Raw genomic sequence first — 12,844 nt, forward strand, 5'->3', positions numbered from 1 at the left:
AGGTGCTTAACCTGTAGTCAGACATGAAGAGTTCCCTTCAAGAGTCTAGCGACATCAGCATTAGAAGCCAAGGAAGACCGACGTTTCCAGGATCTGAAACAGGAGAATCTGGCCACATGGACTCAAAGAGAATCCACAATAAGGCCTGTATCCAAACTAGCCTGAAGAAAGGCAAGAATTAGCAAGATCGGAGCTGAATAAGGTCCACCTGGAATTGCGCACAACAATTGCGGAAGACCTTCCATGCATGTAGCGTAAGCAGACACTGCAGACAACTTTGTAGACTTTAGAAGAGTATCAACAACCAGGGCAGAATATTCTGTTGCTCTAAGGCTGCGCGGTCAAGAGCCAAGCCGTAAGAGCAAAGGGACTCGGATCCTCCATGGATACCGGACCCTATGTGAAGAAGTCCAGATGGATGCTCAGTTGAAGGCTGCAACCTCTGCACAGGCGCAACAAATCTGCATACCATGTTCTGCGAGGCCATCAGAATTAAGCCATCAGAATGACGCGGCCTGGAAGAACCGTGATCCTCTGAAAGACTCAGCCAAATATCAGCAAAGGAGGAACAAATGTACTGGAGAATCTCCGGAGGACACGGCTGCACCAAAGTGTCGAGCACCTCGCTTCCAGCCTTGGATTGTCAAATGAAAAAGTGATCTGCTTACTTGCTTCTTGACGTGGCCCTGAGCTCAAAGCGGAGTCTTTCCCACTCACTCGCCTAGATCCAGAGGCTATGTGAGAGAAAGTCTGCTTGAACACCATCTTCTCCCGCCACCTGTGTTGCCAGCAGCGCTAGGGCATGACGCTCCATCCAATGAAAAAGAAGATGGGCTTGCTGAGCCAGATGAGTGCTCTGGGTTCCTCCCTGGCAAGTGACGGAAGCTACTTTTGTCGTACTATTGGAGAAGACCCGGATCTCTTAGTCCACCAGCTTCTTCTGCAATCTCGACAGAGCTAGTCAAATGGCTTTGAGCTCCAACCAGTGGAATGACCACTGTCACTGAGATGGTGTCCAATACCCCTGAACAAGCCAATGATTGCAATGAGCTCCCTAGCCCCAAAGGCTGGCATCTGTTATTATCACGATCCAGGAGGCAAAGTATAGTGGAACGACCCAGCGGAGAAAATGCAGGAAAAGCCCCCAGGCTATACTTACTCAATTTCCAGAGCCCAAATTAGACGGGTCTGCAAGGCATCTCTGTACGGAATCCAGTGAGAGAGCAAAGCATGTTATAGAGGATGCATGTGCGCCCTCACCCAAAGAAACACATCCAGCATGGCAACCGCTGAACAGTGGTCAGAATCCTGAGCACTTTGTTCAGGCGATCTGAGCAGAGCCCACTAACCAATCTGTCAGTGGTCGAGCAAATTCCAGTTTGTAACCTCACCAAATAAAGTCCAAGACCCACTGGTTGGACGTAACGTACATCCAGACAGGAAGAAATGTTTTGAGATGACCCCCAGCTGCAGCGGCTCATCCCCTGACCCGACACCATTGTGCCTGTGCATCAGGAGGCGTAGCACTGGAGTCGGGAGGCTAGGAATGTCTATAGCCATTATATCAGCATTGGAAGCCCTGAGAAAACACCTGCAACATATCACATGAACACATAGAAACATAGAAATAGACAGCAGATAAGGGCCACGGCCCATCTAGTCTGCCCACCCCAATGACCCTCCCCTACCTTTCTCTGTGAATAGATCCCACGTGTCTATCCCATTTGGCCTTAAAATCAGGCACGCTACTGGTCTCAATAACCTGAAGTGGAAGACTATTCCAGCGATCAACCACCCTTTCAGTGAAAAAGAATTTCCTGGTGTCCCCGTGCAGTTTCCTGCCCCTGATTTTCCACGGATGCCCCCTTGTTGCCGTGGGACCCTTGAAAAAGAAGATATCTTCTTCCACCTCGATGCGGCCCGTGAGATACTTGAATGTCTTGATCATGTCACCCCTCTCTCTGCGTTCCTCGAGTGAGTACAGCTGCAACTTATCCAGCCATTCCTCGTACGGGAGATCCTTGAGTCCCAAGACCATCCGGGTGGCCATTCTCTGGACCGACTCCAGTCTCAGCACATCCTTATGGTAATGCGGCCTCCAGAATTGCACACAGTATTCCAGGTGGGGCCTCACCATGGATCTATACAATGGCATAATGACTTCAGGCTTACAGCTGACGAAACTCCTGCGTATGCAACCTATGATTTGCCTTGCCTTGGATGAAGCTTGCTCCACTTGATTGGCAGTCTTCATGTTCTCACTGATGATCACCCCTAAGTCTCGTTCTGCTTCAGTTCTTGTTAGGATCTCGCCATTAAGGGTGTAAGTCTTGCATGGAATTTGGCTGCCCAGGTGCATGACTTTGCATTTTTTGGCATTGAAGCTGAGTTGCCAGGACCTAGACCAGCGAATAATGTTATTTTACCTCGCAGCCCTTCTGCCAAGTCTCTTATAAAGATGTTGAACAGGATCAGGCCCAGGACCGAGCCCTGCGGCACTCCACTGATTACCTCCGTCATTTCGGAGGAGGTGCTGTTCACCACTACCCTCTGAAGCCTACCTCCAAGCCAGTTCCCAACCCATTTTGTCAATGTGTCACCCAATCCTATAGAACTCATCTTGCTCAGCAACCTGCGGTGTGGTACGCTATCGAATGCTTTACTGAAGTCCAGGTATACGATGTCCAGGGACTCCCCAACATCCAGCTTCCTCGTCACCCAGTCAAAGAAGCTGATCAGGTTGGATTGGCAGAATCTCCCCTTAGTAAATCCATATTGACGGGGATCCCGTAGATTCTCCTCATTCAGGATCGTATCCAATTGGCATTTGATTAGAGTTTCCATTAGTTTGCACACTATTGATGTGAGACTCACTGGTCTGTAGTTTGCTGTCTCCATCTTGGAGCCATTCTTGTGGAGTGGAATGACGTTAGCCGTCTTCCAGTCCAACGGGACTTTACCAGTATTAAGGGAGAGATTGAAGAGTGCGGATAGCGGTTCCGCCAAGACATCACACAACTCCCTGAGCACCCTGGGGTGTAGGTTGTCAGGCCCCATTGCCTTCTTAACTTTAAGCTTTGACAGCTCGCAGTAGACATCGCTGGGTGTAAACTCGAAATTACTAAACGGGTCATCTGCGTCAACCCTTGTCTGTAGCTGAGGGCCGAATCCTGGCGCCTCGCGGGTGAAGACTGAGCAGAAGTATTCATTTAACAGTTGGGCTTTTTCTGAGTCCGCTTCTACATAGTCTCCATCTGGTTTCCTAAGACGCACTATCCCGCCTGAGTTCTTATTTCTGTCACTGATATACCTGAAGAAGGATTTATCTCCTTTCTGGATGTTCTTCGCTAGAGACTCCTCCATGAGGAATTTGGCCTCCCTAACTGCTGTTTTGACAGCTTTTTACTTGGCCAGATAGACTTCCCTAGAGTCCTGTTTCCCTGATTGTTTGTAAGAGATGAATGCTTTTTTCTTCTCCTTGATGAGGTCCGAAATCTCCTCAGAGAACCACTGTAGCTTATTGTTCCTTCGCCGTTTACTTACTGATTTAACATAGCGGTTTGTTGCTTCTTGTATGGTGGTTTTCAAAGTCGACCACATTTCTTCCATGTTATCGGTTTCTGCTTGGCTTTGTAGCGCCTGGTGAACAAAGTCTCCCATTTCTTTGAAGTTTGTGTCCTTGAATTTGAGGACCTTGGTCAGTGTGGTAGATTTAGTGAAACCTTTCCTGAGATTGAACCAGTTGACCATGTTGTGGTCACTGGAGGCCAATGTGTCGCCCACCGAGACCTCTGTGACACTTTCTCCATTGGTAAGTATCAGGTCTAGTATTGCCTGATCCCTTGTTGGTTCCAACACCAGTTGTCTGAGTCTTGCTCCCTTCATAGAGTTTAATAGCCTCCTGCTGCTGCCGGAAGCAGAAGAAAGCGTGTCCCAATCCACATCAGGCATGTTGAAGTCACCTAACAATACTGTGTCCCCACGCAAGGTGATATTCTCTATATCTCCGATTAATTCCATATCTAGGTCATCCTGTTGTCTTGGGGGTCTGTATATTATGCCAAGATACAGGCATTTGTCCTTTCCTCTGGCCAAATTTACCTAAAGGGATTCCCTAGTGTAGTGGACATCTGTGATTCTGGTGACCTTAATGTCAGTTGGAAGCTCTAGGTGCCATGAGATTAGAACGACCAGAAGCCCAGGAGGGCCAGATCTTATATCAGGCTAAGTCATAGGGAAACGGTCCAGTCTAGAATCCATGAAGTCGTCCAGACCTCTACCAAAAAAATCATAGCTACTGAAAATGCAGTCCAGCCAAAGGAGCCTCGGATGAGGAAACAGCAGCACACTGCAGGCAGAGATGGATTACTCCGACACCTGAGTCAAACTCGCATAATGGCATACAACACATCTGGCATATAAACTGTGCCCGCCAAAACAAACTGAGGAGATGGAATGATCGCCTCACTTTCCAGAGCACGCTTTTGAGCGACACAAGCCTGCTTTCAGCTCTATCACAGTAGCTGGCTGAGAATAATCACTGCCAAAATGCTGGAAATTTGGGCTGCCAGTCAGACTCTGTCTGACTATTCCTCCACCATTATGGACCATCGTATGTGCACCAGAATGGGCAGAAGTGTGACAACGCAGCTGGCACCCTGTGAGACACTACTGTGCCTCCTAAGGGCGCCTAACAGCCTGTGCTCAACCCCTAAATAACAGAAGGTGAGACCACCTTAAGGATGGCCCTGAGCTTCAGAGAAAACTACGCAGGCTTGCCAACAGGTACCCAGAGGGTTCGGCCTGTCTGCTACAGACCAAAGTCTGTGAACTCTCAAGCAGGCAGTAAAATCGCTCCAAGTACTAATTTACCTGAAAAGAGGATGAAATTGCATTGAATTAAAACAATAAAATGGGGAGAGCAGAACACACACAACTGCATCCATGCAAGCAGAAGGAAAAAAACTGAACATGTGCTAAACTGAACAGTGAAGTGCTAAAGAGGCAGAATTAAAAATCTGGAGTGGATTCCTTCAGCAACCACGTGACTAAAGGGAAATAACCTTCTGTCTATATTAGAATGTCCCTATGCATTGGAAATAGTGTTAAAAAAAAAAAAAGAAGTGTGGAAACTTTTTGAAGATCCCTCGTATATTAAAGGCGATAGAGTAGCCATTTTTCCCTTTCAAAACAAAGGAATTTCTTTTGTCCCAAAATATTTTGAAACACAATACCACACTCTAAGCTTTGCATTTAAGTTACTTATACTTTAGAAGTTCTATTCATGATTTACATATATCTCAGATATATGTACAGATGGCTAGGGCAGGACCAACATCTACACATATTATTTCCAATTTTTGAAATGGAATGTACCTGGATGCTTTAATTTATCAAAGTTTGGATACAGCTGCTGTTGGCAATATACAGGTTTTGTAAAAGTGCTGATTATGGGCAGATTTTTATAGGAGGGATTAGGGGAAGTCTCCTTTTGAATCCCCAATGGTTTTATCCCCTTCAAAATTAAATGTTCAGAAAGATTGTGTAGGATTCTAAACTACCACCCAGATGTGTAAATTCTGAAATACTGTTTTATACATGTAAGTTGCTGAGTTCCCTCTGTTATGTTTTCCATGTTGACAATTGTACAACATACAAGGTGCCTTCCTATATGTATTTAAGAAAAGGTCCTTTTCTAAAATATTATTGGAACTGTATACTGTCCTGTCAGAATGTATATCCAATGTACTACTGAAAATGGTATATTCAATCTAAAATGGGCCTTTAAATATTTTGTGCTTTTCCTCAATTCTGAAATGAGAAGAGAGGTCTGTGTTACTGTTAAATTTTTTATTTTTAATAATCCCCCCTTTTACAAAACCATAGAGCAGTTTTTAGCGCCAACCGCAACAGTAACAGCTCCAATGCTCATATGAATTCTATGCGCGTCAGAGCTGTAACTGCCGTAGCTGGTACTAAAAACTGCTCTACAGTTTTGTAAAAGGGGGGAATAAAGAATATATGAAACTGACATTTTAGTGTCAGCATCTGTTCACTTTAGAAAGTTTTATATCATATTATCCTACAATAACTACACAGTGATGCAGTTAATTATTAAGCACTACATAGAAAAATGCAGATTTTTTCCAAATTATCAAATTAAATGTACCCTTCATTTAGAAATAAAAGGATAATCTCTCAAAAAATTTTGTGCATTCTATTTTTTCTTTCAGTTTTATCTGTTGGATAAACAAAAAAAAATTATCATTTAAATATAGTATGATTATATCAAAATGCTTATGGATATTATGCTATGTTCACTTCAGAATACTGGTCATATTCAACTACATATAATACTGGTAAAATTGGATGACTCTTACCTCACAAGCTGCTTGACTGTTGTTAAACTGCTTTGTCAACAGTTCAATCCACTGAAGCATAGTGGGCTAAAAAAGAAAAACTAATTTTAGCAGAAGCAAAATACATTTGTAAACATAGAATAAAATAAATTCTCCTAGATATGATAGTAATGGTCCACTCAAATAAACAAAAAGAACCCAAACCCCCCAAAAAACAACAACTGTATTTTATGTATACCTTGCAATATTTTTCAAAATATGTAGCATATAGTAACATGTTATGCTTTTGACATGTTATTCTTTTATTTTGTCTTGCACTCTGACAGGAATTTACAAAATACCTGCTTGGGCACTTATTTTAGAACTTTTAAAACCTTGCAAGTGGTGCCTATAGCCAACCCACTGGTAGTCTACTTATAAATCAATGAAAAAAACCCTAAAAATCTAACCACAGATACAGGGAGGAGTGGCCTAGTGGTTAGAACTACAGCCTCAGCACCCTGAGGTTGTGGGGTTGAGTCCTGCATTGCTCCTTGTACCCTGGGCAAATCATTTAATCCACCATTGCCCCAGGTACATTAGATTGTGAGCACAACAGGACAGATAGAAAAAATGCCCAAGTACCTGAATATAAACGCATAGAAGGCATAATTAAAAAAAAAGTCTAAGGGGTCCTTTTATCAAGCCACGCAAGCGGGGTTAGCACGTCGGACATTTCATCATGCGCTAACCCCCGCGGCTGGCTAAAAAAATAACGCTTGCTCAATGCAGGCGTTAGCGGCTAGTGCAGCAGACGGTTTAACACATGGTATTATGCGCGTTAAACCCCTACCGCAGCTTGATCAAAGGACCCCTAAGTTTCCTTTTGGCCTAAGTCACTTGACCAGGGGCCCACACTTTTTGGGCTTGCGAGCTACTTTTAAAATGACCAAGTCAAAATGATCTACCAACAATAAAATTTAAAAAAAAACAAAGCACACTATATGCAGAGCAAATGTTAATTATCATTTATATTCCGGGTTTTTTTCAAAGAGGTCAAGGCAGATGACTTTATGCAATGTCACCTCAGTAACAACTATACCCCCTCCCTCTTTATTAAACCGCAATAGTGGTTTTTAGCGCAGGGAGCTGTGCTGAATGCCCCGCGCTGCTCTCGATGCTCAGACTCCCTGCGCTAAAAACTGCTATTGCAGTTTAGTAAAAGGGGGCCAAAGTGCAAAATATAGACAGCAGATATAAATTCTCAAAACGGACACATTTTGATCACTAAGGGCTCCTTTTACTAAGGTGCGCTATCGTTTTTAGCGCACACAGGATATTACTGTGCGCTACGCGGCTAGAACTAACGCCAGCACAATGCTGGCGTTAATGTCTAGCGTGCGCAACAATGTAGCATGCACTATTCCGCACGTTAATGCCCTAAGGCAGCTTCGTAAAAGGAGCCCTAAACTGAAAATAAAATCATTTTTCCTACCTTTGTTGTCTGGTGATTTCATGATTCTCTGGTTGCACTTTCTTCTTCTGACTGTGCATCCAATATTTCCTTCCCTGCTTTCAGCCTCCTATATGCTTCCTCTCCTCCAGACCTCTTTCCCTTCCCCAACTTTTTCTTCCTCTCTCCCTGCCCTTTCTTTCTCCCTGCTCCCTTCTTTCTGTCTGTCTCCCTGCCCCCCTTTCTTTCTGTCTTTCTCTCTTCATGTCCCTTTCTTTCTTTGTCTCTCTGTCCCCCCTTTATTTCTTTCTGTTTCCCTTCTTTCTTTCTTTCTGTCTCCCTGCCTGCCCCCTTTCTTTCTTTGTTTTTCTTTCTCCATGCCCTCCCCAAAGCTGCTGCCGCTATCGGGGAACAGGCCCCCAAGCCACCGCCACCGAGTTCTGAGCCCTCCCTGCTTCCCAACGCGGTAAACAGGACGCAGTAGCACCAGGCCAATCAGCCTTCCATCCTGATGTCAATTCTGACATTGGAGAGGAAATTCCAGGCCAGCCAGGTAGCGATTGGCTGGCCTGGAACTTCCTCTCTGACGTCAGAATTGAAGTTGGGTGGGGGAAGGCTGGTCGGCCTGGCGTTTCTGCATCCTGTTTACCACGTTGGGAAGCAGGTAGAACGCGAAGGCACCCCTGCACTAGATGCTGAAAGTAAGTAGCAGGGAAATGTCCATTCTCAAAAATCGTTTTTCTTTTTTTTTTTTTTAGAATGGCCTACCTCCACGTTCAACAATCTACTCGCCCGGACTGCCACTATGTCTATCCCTATAACACATTCCCAACTAAAAAATCGCCCAAGTCCCAAACACCCAAAACCAGACCTTTTAGGCAAAGGATGGCCAAGTCCTTTTCCTAAAAGCAGGATTCTGTAACTGGCGTCTGTTAAAAACAACGCCGGTTACAGAATCCTGTAACTGTCTCTCCCCCCCCATGATTGCATCAGGAGAGATGCCTAATCTCTCCTGCCACGATCTCCCCCGGAAACCCACCGATGCATGGCAGGAGGGGTCCCAAGCCCTCCTGCCAGAAGTAAAACCCCCACCAAGACCCTGAACTGGCATGAGGGATCCTAAGCCCTCCTGCTGGAAGGCAATCCCCACTTCCAAGACCCTGAACCCCCCTTTCGAATGGGCACCCCGCCCAACCCCCCCAATCGGGAACACCTCCACGGACCCCCCTAATCCTCCCCGGCCCCCCTCTAACCTGAAGAAGATTGCTGGCCGGATGTGGCCTCCCTGCGTCCGGCTGGCAGGCCAGCCTTCCTTGGAATGGTGGGCCTGCCCCTTCCCGGTGCATTGTGGGATGCACCAGGGAGGGGCATAGGGCCTGATTAGCCTAGGTGCCTAAGGCCCGCCCATAGTAGGGGCCTTACGCAACTGGGCCAACCGTAATTGGGCCAATTGCCTAATGCCCCTCCTATGGGCTGGCCTTAAGCATCTGGGCCAATCAGGCCCGCCATTCTGAGGAAGGTGGGCCTGCCGGCCAAAGGGAGGACCCGTCCAGCCGGCCATCTTCTTCAGGTTAGAGGGGGAGGTGCCCGGTCAGGGGGGTACAAGGTCCTAGAGGAGGGGTTACCTTCCGGAAGGCTTGGGATCCCTCCTGCCTGTTCGAGGTCTTGGAGGGGGGGGTTTTGCCTTCTGTCAAGAGAGCTTGGGTCTTGGTGGGGGGGGGGAGGGGTTGCCTTCCAGCAGAAGGGCTTGGGATCCCTCCTACTGGGGAAGTTAGGGATCGTGGCAGGAGAGATTAAGTATCTCTCCTGCCGCGATCGTTACCGGTGCAGGGGTGGGGAAACATGTTGCCTGGACTGCTGAGCTGCTCAGCGGCCCCTATTCAGAACTTATACCTGTTTTGACTTGATCTAAGTCAAAACGTATAAGTTCCGTCTGGCAACCTGTTAAACATTTTTGGTTATGACCCACCTCCCTCCCTTTCCACTCCTCCAAAAACGCCCCTTTTCGAACTAGGCGCACAGAGGCAGCTTTGATTATCGGTACTTGGACGATCTGTCTTTTTGATCATCCAAGTACTGACCTAGGCCACTTTCTGTACATTTTGTTTTTTTTATTTTTTATTATGAGCCCCTAAGACAACCTCCATTGATAGGCAGCATATAAATAACTTTTAAAAAATTAAAAAACTTTTTAAACCTCTTTGGTTGTACCACAGAAATGTGGTAAATGCAAATAGGAACAAGAAAACAATTTTAAAAAACCCTAATATCCCACAATGAGAGAGAGCTAGGAACTCTATCATGAATCATAAGGAAAGCTGTAGTACATTCCAACATGCAGCATTAATCTATATCATTTTTCCCCTCATTTATACCAGTAGGTACAACAGAATCCTCAATACCATTGTCTTCTGCACCACTAAATATTGCTTGCGACTCTTAAGAAATTCTTACAGTTGTACAGGTTGAAGAAATGCATATTTATTACCCTTGAATTATATGAAAATTTTGTAGGATATATATATATATATATATATATATATATATATATATATAAAAAAAAAAGTCATACCCAAAGCCTGGACCTTACACGTGAAGGCAAGAATTCTTGCTCAATGTAACCAATGGTTGAAGAATATTTTTTATTTACCTTGGGTGGGGTTGGGGGTCCAGGGTGCTTGTGGGTAAGGGTTGTGGTCCTGCTGTGGGTGCTGATGTCCTGGATAGGGAGCTCCTTTCCTGAGCCGCTGGAGGCTCATTCTGGAACGGGGAGCTGCAGCAGGAAAGGGCTGTCTCAAGATATTTTAATGGACTGTGGTCTGCTTTCACTATGAAGTGTTTATACGATATTCCCCAAATTTTTTCAGTAGCAACTCATTTCAGAGCTAGACATTCTATTATAATTTTTATCATCTCACTATTTCTCAGACCCCTGTTATTGTATGCAATAACTTTTTCCACATCATCTTGCTCGACTTAGGATAGCTCCTAATCCTTTATAGTTAACATCTGTTGTCAATTTGAAAGGTAAGTCGACAACATTGGAGCATTAGTCAGCTTATCTTTTAAAATTTCAAAGGCAGTTTGACATTCTTGAGTCCAGTTGAATGGTATCTCTTTCACACTACATAGCTATGAAAATAATAGTACTTTTTTTTTCATGGAGCACCTATATTCTTTCTGATGGATCTGCTCCTCTTTTTCCCTACTATACAGGATCCTTTCCTTCTCACACCTCTCTTTATACTTATCCCTGGCCCTTGATCCTTCCTTCCCCTTTCCTGCTCACTAGTCTTTTCCCTCCACCTCTGAGTAGATGCTTGAGAAATACAGAATTAGCGTATTTTTCGCTCCATAAGGCACACTTTTTTTCAGTGTGTCTTATGAAGCGAAGATACAAAATTTGTACCCCCCCATACAGTTGCACAACCCCCCCTGCGCAGTCGCAGGACCACCTTTTTAAAACAAACACCTCACACGCCACTGCCACCCCTTTTTCAAGCAGCCTGGTGGTCCTGTACCTTTTTTTTTTTTAAACCCCATACCTTTTAAAATTCTTTCTTCCCTCCCTCGACGGCTCTGTACTATTTCAGAGCAGCAGGCACATGAGTCAGGAGCGCAGAGGTCAGGACCAAGCGTGCCGCTTTCTGAATGGCTGGCGGCAGTTCTCGCGGGACTTGCGAGAACTGCAGGCGGCCATTCATAAAACAGCATGGGGCCAGGAGGGAACATGGAAAGCTCACGCCTGACCTCCACACCCCTGACTTGTGTGACTGCTGCCTGGAAATAGTAAGGAGCCGTCGAGGGAGGGAAGGAAAAATTTTAAAAGGTACATGGGGGTATGATTTAAAAGGTACAGAGGGTATGATTTAAAAGGTACAGGGGGTGTTTAAATGGGGGGGGGGGGTGTTAGATGATTTGTACTTTGCTTCCTGTTGGGTATTTCTTCACAATTGATTATGCTTTGTATTTGCATCCTGATGGGTATTTTTTCTTAGTTGATTGTACTTTGTTGGTTGACTAATATTAAAAATAAAAAATTGCTTACACATAAAAGGGTATGGGGGTATGGGGGATGATATAAGGTACTAGGGAGGTACATGGGGGTATGGAGATGATTTAAGGTACTGGGGGGTACATGAGGGGATGTTTTAAGGTTTTGGGGATACGTGGGAGGTATGAGACCTGCTGTTTGTCACTAGGCCACTAAGTCTACCTGCCCTGTCCCTGCTTGCCCTGTGCTCTGTCCCGGCCTACCACTAGACCACCAGAGGGGGGGACAGGGTACAGAGCCTGGCAAGGAGTATAGGGTTGGGTGCAGAGCCTGGCAGGGAGAATTTGGTTCACAATGGTTTTTTTTTCTTGTTTTCCTCCTCTAAATCTAGGGTGCGTCTTATGGTCAGGTGTGTCTTATGGAGCAAAAAAGTACGGTACTCCTAGTAGTTGGAGTAGCAGGAGAGAACCAGTGAAGCAAAGATCAAGTTATATTGACTGCCCTTGTGACCATGAGCAAGTTACTTACCCCCCCCTCCCTTTTACAAAATTGTAGCGCAGATTCTAGCACTGGCCACAAGGGTAACAGCTTCGACGTTCATAGGAATTCTGAGTGTCAGAGCTATTACGGCCACGGCCGGTGATGAAAACTGTGCTATGGTTTTGTAAAAGGGGTTTTTTTAAGTTCTGAGGTTTTTATTGAATTTTAGTAATAAGGTGAACAAGAAAGTAGAAAACTGCATGTAGAATATACATAACACGGTGTGCATATACAAGTTATACAGGAGTACATATTAATAACAAGTATCAAGCATGTGTAAGCTAGACAATGTAAAGTACCATATAGATATAATCAGTCAAATAAGGTGCATCTACAGACCATATTAAATATTACAACACTGAAATAACAGAGACCATACAAGTGTATGGTTAAGTAATGCATTATTTTATTCTGCCAAAGCACGCTCATATTTGCCAAACAGACTAAGATTGTTCCACCAAGCATGAAAGTCTACCTTGGAGAGATCCTTCCCAAAAGTGGATAATATTTTTAATGGCT

The 12,844-nt window shown here is 45.0% G+C and overlaps 1 protein-coding gene across 8 annotated transcripts in view; it reads right to left on the bottom strand.

Annotated features, from left to right (window-relative positions):
- Positions 1-12,844, bottom strand: part of USP34 (ubiquitin specific peptidase 34) — a 1,084,964-nt gene that overhangs the window by 148,683 nt on the left and 923,437 nt on the right. For all 8 annotated transcript variants that reach the window (XM_033939082.1, XM_033939080.1, XM_033939079.1 and 5 more), the window contains one exon: positions 6,381-6,446. In XM_033939082.1, coding sequence (XP_033794973.1) covers positions 6,381-6,446 — 66 coding nt within the window. The remainder of the gene's footprint in view (positions 1-6,380; positions 6,447-12,844) is intronic.

The sequence above is a fragment of the Geotrypetes seraphini genome, chromosome 3, assembly GCF_902459505.1.
Source record: "Geotrypetes seraphini chromosome 3, aGeoSer1.1, whole genome shotgun sequence".
NCBI classification, from domain to species: Eukaryota; Metazoa; Chordata; class Amphibia; order Gymnophiona; family Dermophiidae; genus Geotrypetes; species Geotrypetes seraphini.